This window comes from Protomyctophum bolini (assembly GCF_963924005.1).
Source record: "Protomyctophum bolini genome assembly, chromosome: 15".
NCBI classification, from domain to species: domain Eukaryota; kingdom Metazoa; phylum Chordata; class Actinopteri; order Myctophiformes; family Myctophidae; genus Protomyctophum; species Protomyctophum bolini.
The window spans coordinates 14,916,942-14,931,302 of NC_137876.1; the positions used below are offsets into that span (position 1 = coordinate 14,916,942).

At 45.0% G+C, this 14,361-nt stretch overlaps 1 protein-coding gene across 3 annotated transcripts in view; it reads right to left on the minus strand.

The window, feature by feature from the left end:
- Positions 1 to 14,361, minus strand: part of LOC308329979 (AT-rich interactive domain-containing protein 1B-like) — a 223,424-nt gene that overhangs the window by 148,584 nt on the left and 60,479 nt on the right. For all 3 annotated transcript variants that reach the window (XM_080784560.1, XM_080784559.1, XM_080784561.1), the window contains exon 3: positions 8,673 to 8,819. In XM_080784560.1, coding sequence (XP_080640686.1) covers positions 8,673 to 8,819 — 147 coding nt within the window. The remainder of the gene's footprint in view (positions 1 to 8,672; positions 8,820 to 14,361) is intronic.

Here is a 14,361-nt window from a genome sequence, read left to right on the forward strand (position 1 = left end):
TGTGATTTTACCTTACTGCATGTCAGAGAGCTGTCCGTGGTGCTGACAGCTGCAGTCCCTTTCACTTCTAGACTGTGAATCAGGGGTGTGTGTGTGTGGTTGATTACAACCACACACGGAGATTTTGAAAACATGACCAATGACAAAAAACTCCCATATCTGCTGGGCGAAGTACAACAATGTGCAAACACAGCAGCAAGATTTGTGAGCTGCTGTGATAGGAGAAGGATATCAAATGGAACACAACCACCCTAAAGACTAATCATTGTGTATATTCCTGCACTATACCTGCATCGAGTTATCTTGGTACACAGAAGTTGATCTATTGAAGATTCTGACCTTCAAAGTACATAATTTTTGTTTTGATTGTATTGCTGTATTGTTGTTTTGTTCTTTCTGCTTTGGCAATGTAAACGTATGTTTTCTCATGCCAATAAAGCCCTTTGAATTGAATTGAATTGAATTGAATTGAATTGAATTGTGTGTGTGTGTGTGTGTGTGTGTGTGTGTGTGTGTGTGTGCACGTGTGTGGGTTGTTTTCTCACTCAACAGTAAACAAACCAACATACAGTATTAATGTATACAGGTTACGATGTACAAAAGCCCTTTTTAATACTGTATCTGTAAAATTTAAAATAATAATACTAATAAATCAACCATTACTGTGTCAAAATGTAATGAGCAAACTATAAAGATGGTCAAACATTGTCCAAATAATTGTCAAACATCAGAGGGCTGCCAGCGTGGTGGTCCGGTCGACCTGAGGCTGCCAGCGTGGTGGTCCGGTCCACCTGAGGCTGCCAGTGTGGTGGTCCGGTCCACCCGAGGCTGCCAGCGTGGTGGTCCGGTCCACCCGAGGCTGCCAGCGTGGTGGTCCGGTCCACCCGAGGCTGCCAGCGTGGTGGTCCGGTCCACCCGAGGCTGACAGCGTGTCGCGGGTTCGAACCCCCGATCCAGACGACCTTTCCTGCGTGTCACTCCCCATACTGTCCTATCAATGACGGCATAACGTGGATGTCCTGCATGGGCTCATTCCTGCATGCTGGTTACAATAATATTATTAACCCGTTTAGACCGGAGACCAGATTCTACAAATTCCTTCTAAATCCTGACAGTTTTCTATGTTTCTATGTCAGTCGTTCTCAAACTTCTTCATGTCAAGGACCCCAAGTAACTAGTAACTACCTGGTCATCCACACACAGGACCCCAAGTAACTAGTAACTACCTGGTCATCCACACACAGGACCCCAAGTAACTAGTAACTACCTGATCATCCACACAGGACCCCAAATAACTAGTAACTACCTGGTCATCCACACACAGGACCCCAAATAACTAGTAACTACCTGGTCATCCACTACCTGGTCATCCACACACAGGACCCCAAGTAACTAGTAACTACCCGGTCATCCACACACAGGACCCCAAGTAACTAGTAACTACCTGATCATCCACACAGGACCCAAAATAACTAGTAACTACCTGATCATCCACACAGGACCCCAAATAACTAGTAACTACCTGGTCATCCACACAGGACCCCAAATAACTAGTAACTACCTGGTCATCCACACAGGACCCCAAGTAACTAGTAACTACCTGATCATCCACACACAGGACCCCAAATAACTAGTAACTACCTGGTCATCCACTACCTGGTCATCCACACACAGGACCCCAAGTAACTAGTAACTACCTGGTCATCCACACACAGGACCCCAAATAACTAGTAACTACCTGGTCATCCACACACAGGACCCCAAATAACTAGTAACTACCTGGTCATCCACACAGGACCCCAAATAACTAGTAACTACCTGGTCATCCACTCTAAATGTTTTGATGAATTGAACAATGTGGACCCTGTTGTAAACAAGTGTAAGGCTTAATTGGGTCGTCCACTCACAGTTAACAGTCTTTGTATTGAGTTTGTGCTTGAAATGTACTGTAATTCTGCAAACTGTTAATAAAGATTTCAATCAATCAAAAACACAGGACCCCAAATAACTAGTAACTACCTGGTCATCCACACAGGACCCCAAATAACTAGTCCACACACAGGACTGTGTTTTGTAAAACATGCACAGTAAGAACGCTCAGGTGTTCTCCAGGTACAATGAGGGTAAACACTACAGAGACACAGACAGCCTGTGGGAATCAGCCCTATACTCATGATGCACATTATGACACTGTATGCTTAGCCTACTATTGTCATCAGCATAAATGTGAGCATTTAGATGTAAATAGCTTCTGGTTATGTGTGTGCGTGCACACGAGTGTGTGTGTGTGTGTGTGTGTGTGTGTGTGTGCAGTGTGTGTGTGCGTGTGTACACGAGCGTGTGTGTGCGTGCGTGCATCCAGCCAGCCATCTTAATAGGTCTATTTGTGGGCTGAGCTCTTCTCTGCTGTCTTTCAGAATGGATTCTATCACACTGGTACTTTTGACCTTTAACACAAAATTAGGAGGCGCACGCAACACCGCACGCACATTGGTGCACATGCACAGGAGCACACACACAGTAGCCAGCAGCGTTAGCCTGCGGAAGCTGTCTTTTTCTACAGCTCAAATCTAATGAAAACTGGCCACTGTGTGGCTGACACTTCACAGGAGCCCATCTGAGCTTGTAGATCTGCTATTTTCAAATGGCCGGAATATATATATATTATTATATTATTATATTTATATATATATACATACACACTCTGTCCATTGTCAATGGCGTTTGTTTAACTAAAAACAAGCATTAAACCTGTATATATAGGAGCCCCTCAACAATAATCAAGATGTGCAAAGTAACCTATAACTATAAAGTTCTCATAATATGAGAACTTTATAGTTACAGGTTACTTACAATTATATTATTATTATAATTGTGGTGGGAGTGAAAGTACGCCGTGGCCGTGCACTGCTAACTACTGGCCTTCTCTATCCACAGCCATCATGGCCGTCCTGTTACACCAACACAAACAACAACACCTCTCTCTCTGCTTGCTGTTCATTTGCATTTGAATCATCGCAACACGTCTGTACCAAAACAAACACAAATCAAAAGGAGAGAGAGAGAGAGAGAGAGAGGAGGGGAAAAAAAGGAAAAACAAATTGCCCGACCAAATTCTAGTCCGAGCAATTAGCAAGTGTCAGTCAATGTTGAGGTAAAACACACACACACACACACACACACACACACACACACTAAATTAAAAACTCTGTCTCTCACACAGTCACACACACATCACGCTCGCTCAAAAACTCATCAGGATTTAAGTGCTCGTTGGCGGCAGCCAATGGGAGCGTGGTGGGACCGGGGGTTGCCGTGGAGATACGCGGGGACATTTAGAGGACTCCGATAAACTCTGCCATTTAAAAGGTTATGACAATTAACGCTGTGCTCGCTGCAAATTACCCACCGCCAGACCTTTACCAAGCAACACTCTCTCTCTCTCTCTCTCTTATCGTAGCGCACCCGGCTTTACCCTCTCTCTCTCGGTCTCTCTGCTTTCCTCTCTGCCATATGCCCTCCATTTCCTGCAGCCCTCCCACCCTTACCCCCACCCCCCCACAGCACTTTTTATTATCCTGTTAATTAACCGAGTTCTTCACTTAATATTCAAATGCTGACCAATTAATGACATTGAACTTTGGGCATCCAACCCCATCCCCCCCCCCCCCCCCATCTCTCTCTCTCTCTCACTCTCTCATTTTATATCACCTTGCACTCCCTCTCAAACCCCGACTCCCCAATTTGCATTTTTCTTTCCCCATTTCCGTCAATGGGGGCGTGAGGGAGTTGTGAGGTGTTACAACACATCCAGTATGGAGAACATGTAGCATATATATATATATATATATATATATATATGCTACAGATATTTGTCTCTCAAGGCATTTAAACGACTGGTTCTCTTTTTTGAGTGCCGCTAGCTCCTCCTATATTCAGCTATTAGAGTAGATTTTCGTCTTACACGAACATTAAATTCCCATTGACAATGAATGGAGAATTTACGTCATATGTGGACGAGCACATCGACGCGCGAGCGCGCACGCACACACACGCACACACACACACACACACACGCACGCACGCACGCACGCACGCACGCACGCACACACACACACACACACACACACACACACACACACACACACACACACACACACACACACACACACACACACACACACACACACACACACACACACACACACACACACACACACACACACACACACACACACACACACACACACACACACACACACACACACGCTCCTCCTTTCAGACAGGAAGAGGAAACAGTTAAGGCTAATACAGGAAACAAGGTTGGGTTTCACATGCAGGAGGTATTTTATTTATCTTTTTACCACCGACAGTAAATGTCACACACACACACACACACACACACACACACACACACACACACACACACACACACAGTGTGGAACCAATAATGCCACAGGTTATAGAAATACATTACATAATGAACATAAAGAACATCTATTATACTGGTCACATACCGTTAGAAATAGGATACTTATACTCTGTTTTATTAACCACTTAAACCCCAAGTATACTTAACCTGGGGTCCCCCACCCAGGGGTCTACTTCAGTGGTGGCCAAACTGGGCCCCAATATGCTGGGGGGGGGGTCCCCCCAGATGATTAGCTCTATGCGCAACATTGTTTTCTCACACAACAGAACACAAACCAACATACAGTATTTATGAATACAGGGTATCTATTCCCTGTCTGAACATAATATTAGGGCTGTGTTACAGTTCAATATGACACAGTGAGCTAGGCGCCTATATTGTACCATATGCCACAATGGTTACGAAAGAAAGTAAAACAATAAAACAAAGATGGAATGTAACTTTAATGGGAAACGGCTTTTTAAATTACAACTGCCTCAATGATGCGGGACAATTAGACTGAACAACAACAATAATAATAAACATAATAATAATTCATAAGCCATTCTGCATACAGTAACACAACTAAAGGCTCAGAATATGTATTTTAGCAGCGGTCTCGAACCAAATTTAACAAAGCATACCAGCAAATATATATTATAAATATGTATTGTATAATATTAATATTTAAAGCAGCAGCGCCAAATATACAGTGCAATATGCTGTTAATTACTGCTCTGGGAGATGATGGGAATCCACAGCTAATCCAACTGATCAAAGAAGAGCCTTATCTTAATTTGAAGAGAATCTGACTATTCAAAGTAGCACTTTTAATAACGTCACGCAGAAACCTCTCATCTCCATATTTTAACTTTGTGTGCTTTTTTGTGATTAGTATTTTTTTTAACACAACGCAGCCTAACGAATGCCCTACTTGATCACACCACAGCATCACACAAAAGCATCAAAAATAGCTGATCTGAGTACAGCCATGACGAGGGACACCCGCTTATAGACTGTGTTAAGAACTGATCTAGGATAAGGCAGTATAGAGTGTTGCAGTCCCGCCCCCTCGAGAGACCCGGAAAATAAATCCCTGTTCATTTTCCTCATAGACTTTTCAGAAAGTATTTATTTAAAGACGTTTACGCCGCGGACAAAGCCAACTCTTGTCGTGACCAATCATGACAACAAAATGGCCAAACAAAGAATTAGAAAGTAGAAAAAAACTGCACTTTTTTTGTTGTTTTTCTTCTTTGTAATTATTTGTTTGGTCCAAAATATTGTGTGTGTTGTCATGATTTGTCACGACAAGAGTTGGCTTCGTACAACGCTAAAAAGGTCTTTAAATAAACACGTTTTAAAAAGCCTATGGAGAAAATTAATGGAGAATCATTTCCTGGGCCACTCGTCGTTCTGAAAGGGGGAGGGACTGCGACGCTCTATAGGCAGATTAGACGCTGGCTTGTGTTTAAACGCTCTGGCTCTGAACTACAGGAATGAACTGCAGCTTCACAGATGAGACCGTGGCATGTCGTGCATGCACAGACACACACACAGACACACAGACACACAGACACACACACACACACACACACACACACACACACACACACACACACACACACACACACACACACAGAGCTGAGGAATGACCACAGATCCTGTTGTGACCACAGGGACATACACGCATGGTATGTAAAGGCCAGTGTTCACTTTTTGTGTTTTTACAGACATGAACGCCCTACTTGATCGTACTACAGGGTTACACTTAAGCATCAAAAGGAGCAGAGCCACAAGCTCAAAATGCAACACTTGTAGATCTGCTACTTTTGCTACTACTTTTAGCACCAGTTCTGGACCCGACAGAGACGATTACAGACATGTATAAATACATGCCGTGTTTGATAACCTGATAATTATGTGCCATACATCTGCACACATACAGAGAGAGTAACACTGCAATAAATACAACACAATCTTTAACCAGACAGACAATGTTAAATCTGAACGTCAAAGAGGCGTCTTTCAGACCAACTTCTCTGAGCTCTGAATTCTACCAGTAAACACCCACGTTTACCATCCCCCCTCCCTTCTCATGAAAGTCTGTTTAAGCCTGGGCCATGGCTCAATGGTCCAGGCACCTTGGCTGGTAATTCCAGTCTGTCAGTGTGCCGCGGGTTCGACTCCCGATCCCGACAGCCTTTACTGCATGTCTTCCCCCATCTCTCTCCCCATTTCCTGTCAGCCTACTGTCTGTCCCTCCATAAAAAAAAAAGAAATAAAGGCGAAATCAAAAAAAAAGAAAGTCTGTTTAACTTGGTGGGCATCTTGCAATCAGACGGGGTCACAGTGGGTCGATATGCTCAAAGACAAGATGCCATCTTCACTCTGATGTGTTGGGGAAGCAGCTTAATAACGATGGCTTCACACACACACACACACACACACACACACACACACACACACACACACAGAGGAATGGTTCCATCAACTGGAGGATGTCTCATGAGGAAACCTTGTATATATATATTTTTTTGTTTTATCTGCTTATCATTTTTGAAAGAGTGCAAATAGCCGAGCTTGTAGCCTATACATTGGCTACGCACGTTTGTGCAACACCCTTGTACAATGCAGTAGGGCGATAATTCACGCAAGAAAATAAAGACAGAAGAAATAATAAACGTTGAAAGACGGAGATAGGAGGTTTCTGCCTGGCGACAGCTTTGATGATGTTGTGATGACACACACACACACACACACACACACACACACACACACACACACACACACACACACACACACACACACACACACACACACACACACACACACACACACACACACACACAACTCTCCTCCCCTCTGATTCCTCTGAGTAACGAGAGGTCACAAAACAAGGGTCAAACCAGCAATGACATCCTAATCTAGTACGTGCACGTCAGAGAGAGTGTGTGTGTGTGTGTGTGTGTAATCTGTGACGTGTGGCTCACTTCATGTCTCATTTCAGCCCAGAATCACACACACAAAGGTCATCATTTGACCTTTTCACAGCTCCAAATTGCTGCTGCTGCACACACAGACCGTCAGTGTCGCACACACTCAAAGACAGACGCACGCACGTGTTCCACAAATATACTGTATATGGAAACCTACTAGGAAATTAGATGCCAAAAAAAATGTTATTAGAAAAGAATCGTGTGCCATATTGTTTGTTTAATATTTATTATATGGAGGTGCACTCACGAGAAATGGTTGGGAGTTAAGATTACAAGAGGAAAACATTCAGGTTGGACTTACTGTAAGGTTAGGATAAGACCAGTAAGACGCGCAAACGCGGGAAGCGAACGCAGCTGAGACCCTGCAGATCATGTCTGTCTGTCTGTCTGTCTGTCTGTGTGTCTGTGTGTCTGCCCCTTTTGTGCCCATATATGGAGCTGAGTGGACCTGGCCCCTTTTGTGCCCATATATGGAGCTGAGTGATTGCTGATGCAACACACTCCATATTTGGATAGCGGGACAGACACACGGACAGACAGACAGACAGACATGATCTGCTAGGTCTCATAGTAAGTGTTCACTGCGTTCGCAATTACACATTCAGAGGTTAGGTTCAGGTGTTAAAGGTTTGGAGTTATGCCTGATTTATTATAACACATGTATGCTGGAAAGGAAAGGAAAGGAAAGGAAAGGAAAGGAAAGGAAAGGAAAGGTCATTCACAAAATCACTATCCTAAAATGTTGTCCTGTCCTCACAAGTATGGTAATACAAACGTGTGTGTGTGTGTGTGTGTGTGTGTGTGTGTTAGAGAGTGGTGACACAGACAGTCAGATCTATAAATACCCTTCATGAATAATGCTTCAACATAATGTGAACTAAGGAGAGAGAAAAACTGCATAATAGGAAACACGCGTGCGCACGCATGCACGCACACATGCACGGCACACACACACACACACACACACACACACACCAATCTCCTCTTCAATGAAATATTGAGTGATATAACTGCATGTAAAAGCAGACTGCATTTATTTGAAACCGATAAAAACCCAGCAGATGTTTTACATGAGAATTAATACTTTATACACCCCTGTACTATATATATATATATATATATATATATATATATATATATATATATATATATAAGTCTAATACAAGTCTAATCTCCCCCGAGCCATAGGGAATTCCCTGAGACCCGGGAACATTGGTGCCGTGACCCGGATGGGGCATGAGCGTGTGTGTGTGTGTGTCTACCTGTTGGGGTGGGGGTCGGGGCTGCAGGTAGGGGGTCTGCGAGGGTCCTGGAGGCGGGGTCTGTGGAGGGGGGCTGAAGTACGGGGGTGTCCCCTGCTGGGATTGACTGTAACTGGCCATCCCCTGCTGCTGGCTGTACGGCCCCACCTGCCAAAAAACAACCAATCACAAAGCGCTTAGAGCCGTGCTTTTCAAACCCTTTTCATGTCAAGGTCCAGTATTTATTAACCCAGTAGCGTGCACAGATAGACACTAGGGGGTGCTAGAGCACCACCTGCCCTTGCCCTCTGGACACCAATGTGCCCTTTAAAAAAAACATATTTTTTGTACAGTGTAGGCCTACAGTATGTGGACCATGGTGACATTGATCAATTATTGGCCGGTGTAGCCGGTTGCACACGCTGCACAAAGTGCCCCTTTTCACTTGAGAACCTGCCCTTATAAATGTCTGTGCACTCTACATTTGATGAGATTTACCCTTTCAGATCATAAACTTTGAATATTTTGTTGTCGTTCAGATAAGATTTTGTCCACAATTCTGTGCTGTACTGATGTTGGTACCGTAGGAGAGATGACAGGCAAACGTTGATCAAAATAACAATTCTACTACATTATCTAATTGTACAGACTTCTTGTAAATTAAGTAATGCAGAAGATCAATAATGTAACTCTTGAGAGCAGGCTCGTGTAGAGAGTGTTAGAGGGGCAGGGGCTGAAATCCCATAAGAGGGCACTATTGGACAAAAATAGCGAAAATAGAAGATCTACAACGCGTCGCACTGCGATGCGTTGAGAGCTTGTAGATCATCACCCTGCACTCTTTATCTACTGGAGATGCGGTGTACGGCATGGATTTCAAATGAGTTCAGGAGACTTCGGAAAGCTGCCTTCCGGTATGGCATGGAAAGGAGAGGAGGGCATTTGCATTTCTTTCACCACAGTAAATGCTGCATTCGTGGTCTGGAGAGGGCAGTTGTTTTGCAGACGGATAAAACTCATAATGTAATAGTTGCGATGAGGGACAGACGGTGGACAATAGAGAAGAGCCAAACGCATCTGGATAAACAAAGTCACAAGTTAAACGTCATTGTTTTGTCATTCACTTGTTGTTATAGGATGTAGGTTATCCACTTGTTGTCCCTGTATATACATCATCTGGTCTTAGGCTGTAGGCTGTATGCATTCGCAAAGGAAAACATATTTGATCATGACATTAAAGCATTTTGAAATCGGGAAAAAAATTGAGCGTGCACGAGCGAGAGAGATAGAATTGAGAGAGAGAGAGAGAGAGAGAGAGAGAGACCTCAGATCAGATTTCCTTTCAGTTGAACTTCCTGGCAGTTCAGTTGAACTCGCACCAAACATCTGTTATAGGTGTGACACCGACAGCCTATCACATCTGGGTTCCAGTGACGTAACGGGCCAATCACGTCGGAGCTGAGTCAGCTTCAAACAACACACACACACACACACACACACACACACACACACACACACACATACACACAGCCTCTGTGGAATGCTGGGAAAGCGCACGCATACACACACACACACACAAACAGAAAGCCCACCATCCATCCATTCTTCCAGCCATAGTCCCATTCCCCAGTTAGATGATGAACGGCGCTTCATTTAGCCAAGCCCCCTCCTCAACCCCCCCTCACCCTCCTCTAATGAACTCACACGACGGCGTCTCCAACTTTACGTCCTGTCGGTTGCCAAACGCCCCGTCATTATCCCCCTTGGCAAGCCAGCACGCAGATGGAGGAGGGCTGGAAGAGTGTTACCACACTGACTGGCCCCATCGTGCACACAAGCACACACACACACACACACACACACACACACACACACACAGGTTTGAATTACCATGCTTGTGAGGACATACTTGTTATTTTCGTAAATTAACGCCCTACTTTATCATATATATATATATATATATATATATATAATTTACCATTAAACCTTTTCTGAGGACCAGGAAAATGGTCCTCACAATGTCTACTACTGTATTTCTCAAACGCTATTCTTGTGGCCTAAGTATAGAATAGTATAAAAAAATAAGTATGCACGCACGCACGCACGCACACACGCACGCACGACTGATCGCTAAGGAACTTGCAGCCGATTACAAGCCATGCTAAAAAGCATTGCCAGGGTATTACGTGATGCTTATGGGAGCGTTATGGGGGGGGGGGGGCTTTCGGGGAGAAGAAGGAAGCACGCGTGAAGAGCTTTGGCGCCGACACAAATGTAGAGTTTTTAATCCCAGAGTGTCATCTGTTATGACTGCAGAGTGTGCACCAGGTGCTGCTTTGCACCCTCCACAGGTCTCCTTCTCTCTGTCACGCACGCACACACACACACGCATCACATGATCACACACACTTACGTAAGCACGTACGTGCACGCACACCGACAGACATGCATATAGATATCGTTGCTGTCGAGCAGAAACCTCTTATCTCCATATTTAATGCCTTAGCTTCTTCATACTAAGGGGTCACACAAAGATAGCAGATCTACAAGCTCAAAACGTGTGAGCTTGGATCTGCTATTATTGAATTTGAGTCCTGAAAAAGTACAACAGTTTTGGACACACGACTGCAACAATAATAGACATGTTCACATGCTCAAGTACTCACAAGCCAATTCACACACACACATGCACGCATTCACGCACATGCACGCACGCACGCACACACACACACGCACCCGCCCACACACACACGCAGGCTTAAGTACAGGAGACGAGCACAAGCCAATTGCCATAGCTGTCCATTTAACAACATTTACGATCGCGAGTGTGTCGATGTGACAATTATGACAGCACTTTCCCTGCCATATTCTTATCCCATCGTGTCACATTGTGAATTTTATCGGCCCGTTGGGCGGGTAACACTGCATGCACACCCACAGGCCACTGATTTGAAGTGTGTGTGTGCGTGTGCGTGTGCGTGTGTGTGTGTGAGCTCGAAACGCGGCGCATTAGAGCATGTATAGATTTGCTTTTTTTATTTTAATCCTGAAAATGTTGAATACGAGAGGTGGAGAGAGGGAGTTAGGGAGGGATAGAGAGAGAGAGAGCATGTGTGTGTGTGTGTGTGTGTGTGTGTGTGTGCGTGAATGTGTGCATAAGCTGGTAGACATGATGCAGCTCATTAATAATAACGCGGGACACGGTTTGAAGTGTAACTCTGACTGTCTGCTGAACAGGGGGAATGTTTTCACACCCTGAACGGAGACCGTGTGAAATGTGCGCTTCACCTCGAATGGAAACCTGATTAGACAGGAGAGGCGTGCATGTGTGTGTGTGTGCATCATTAGGAGCAGTTGGACAGACGGACGGACGGGGGTGAGATCAGTCTAGCTGGCAGAGAGGTTAATAGCATGGCCCCGCTCATGCCAACAACACCACTGGATTCATTACTGCTGGCCAGGACAGCACGCACGCACGCACAGTCACGCACATGCACACACACACTCTGACATTTAACGTGCACACACAGCCACATGCATGTGCACAGTAAATCCGAGAGATTCTTGTGTATTTTTAATGCACACAAATCGTCTCTCTCTCATGCACACACGCACGCAACTGTGTGCATAATGAGCTGGGAGAGAGCAATTGAACCTAGTGATGTGATGGCATCATACTGATGTAAGACACTGGGATTGGTGGGGATTAGGTCCCCATGGAGACCTATACACCTGTCTGTGGGTGGCTTTAGACAGACAGACAGACAGAACTGTACAAACACCAGACAGACCAGTCTAGCTGACATGCAGAGACCCGTCCCACCACTCTACATCTAATCTTCATTTCAAGGCCACAATACTGTACAGGCTCCAAACGTCATGCTATACGGTGGTAATAAACGCTTAAACCTTCAGAGCATGACCCAGTGTGCCCACCCAGATTGTGCAATGATGTTTGCTCCTGCCCTGCACCTTGCATTTAAAACGTTGGATGTGCATGCTTTTTCTACTTGTTGTTAAGGTGGCTCTTCGACGCACCAACGACGGCGGTACGTGTTGGAAAGCATTCTTTGTGGAAGATCTGCTGTTGAATGGCCGGTGGGTACGCTGTCGCGTCGGGTAGCAAGTTGTAGGGAAGCGACGAAAGCCGAACGAACAAGCTTGGACGCCTTCCAACCGTCGGATAACACCACCTCCCTCCCCAATTTAAAAAGGATTCTTTTTGTGGGTTGGGGCCTCAAAAGGTTGAGAAACCATTGACACATAGATCCTAGGCCACTCCTTTTCCGGTAAGATTGGCTATTTTCACAGAATTGTTCGCCCTCCAGAAAAAAGATGCAGTTTGTATTCACGTGGATGAAGCTTGTTAGAAAGTGATAACAGATGAGAGAATGACAGAATAGATGGATATCCTGTGAAGAAAATAGCTCGCCATAAACTGTAGAGCCGGGTGTGATGACAACCAACGCCTGGGTGGCATGGGTACACGCGCACACACAACGCACACACACACACACACACACACACACACACACACACGTTTACACAACGCAGCTAGAGTTCCAACCACACATTGTGATTGTCTACAAGAGGCATTCAGAGCAGTGCCAGTGTAATCCACAACACACCAAAGAAATATAATTTAGACTAAATTGAACGCTGCTGCTAACCCATATTTTTCAACAACAACAAAAATAAAAATCAAACGGATTTAACGATTCGTTAACACAATGAAACGCTCTCAAAAGCTGTCGCGGTCCACCCATCTGACCCAGTGGTCAGAAGTGACAGGGTTCTGCATTATACAGATGTCACTGTAAACCAATTCTCACTCCAAAACAGAGTCACTGTGTGTGTGTGTGTGTGTGTGTGTGTGTGCGTGCGAGGGACTGTGTGCGCGCGACCTGTGCATGTGCTTCACTTTGAGCCCAGACGCTTGCCAATAAATTCAATTGAGGCCAAACGAGCATGGACGGAATTTTCATAATTCTATGGGCGCAGCGCCACGGCTGGCTGGGCGCAGCGGTGCCGCCATGCCGGAGCCCAGAGCACCAGCAGGTTTTAGGGTCCGTTTGAGTGACATACGGGCCCAGCCAACCAGAGCCCACGGCGCTGCTGAGCGCTAAGCAGGCCGACGGACATGACAAGCATGCAGAGGCGCCGCATTAGCATTAGCGTGCTAGCAGCACACGGCAGGCTGTCGCGGATCACGCCCCCCTACCACTACTACCTACTCTTATCTCCACATTCTAACTTTTTGTGGAGGTTTTTTTCTCTCTTTTTCAAAAACTCCAAAACAATTACTTTCTGAAAAGTAACAGGTTTGGCATATATATATATATATGAGGTTTCCACCCGACAAAGAGAAGCTATCCTAGACACAGAGAGAGAGAGAGAGAGAGAGAGAGAGAGAGAGAGACACAGAGAGACAGAGAGAGAGAGATAGACAGAGGGATGGTTGATGGTCTTAGGCGGAAGGGAAGGACAGTGTAAAGACAGGATAGAGAGATGAATGGAGAACAGGGGAGAATGTGAACGAGACAGATGAAGTGACGAGACACTGGGATAAACTGGGTGATTAATAAGGAGGAGGAGGAGGGTGAATGCTGAATGACATCAGCAAGATCAGCATGGGGGGGAAACTGTGACTGTGGAGCCTATAGCATCAAAAAACACATTAATTTAACAAAAGATGTATCCAATTATTTTT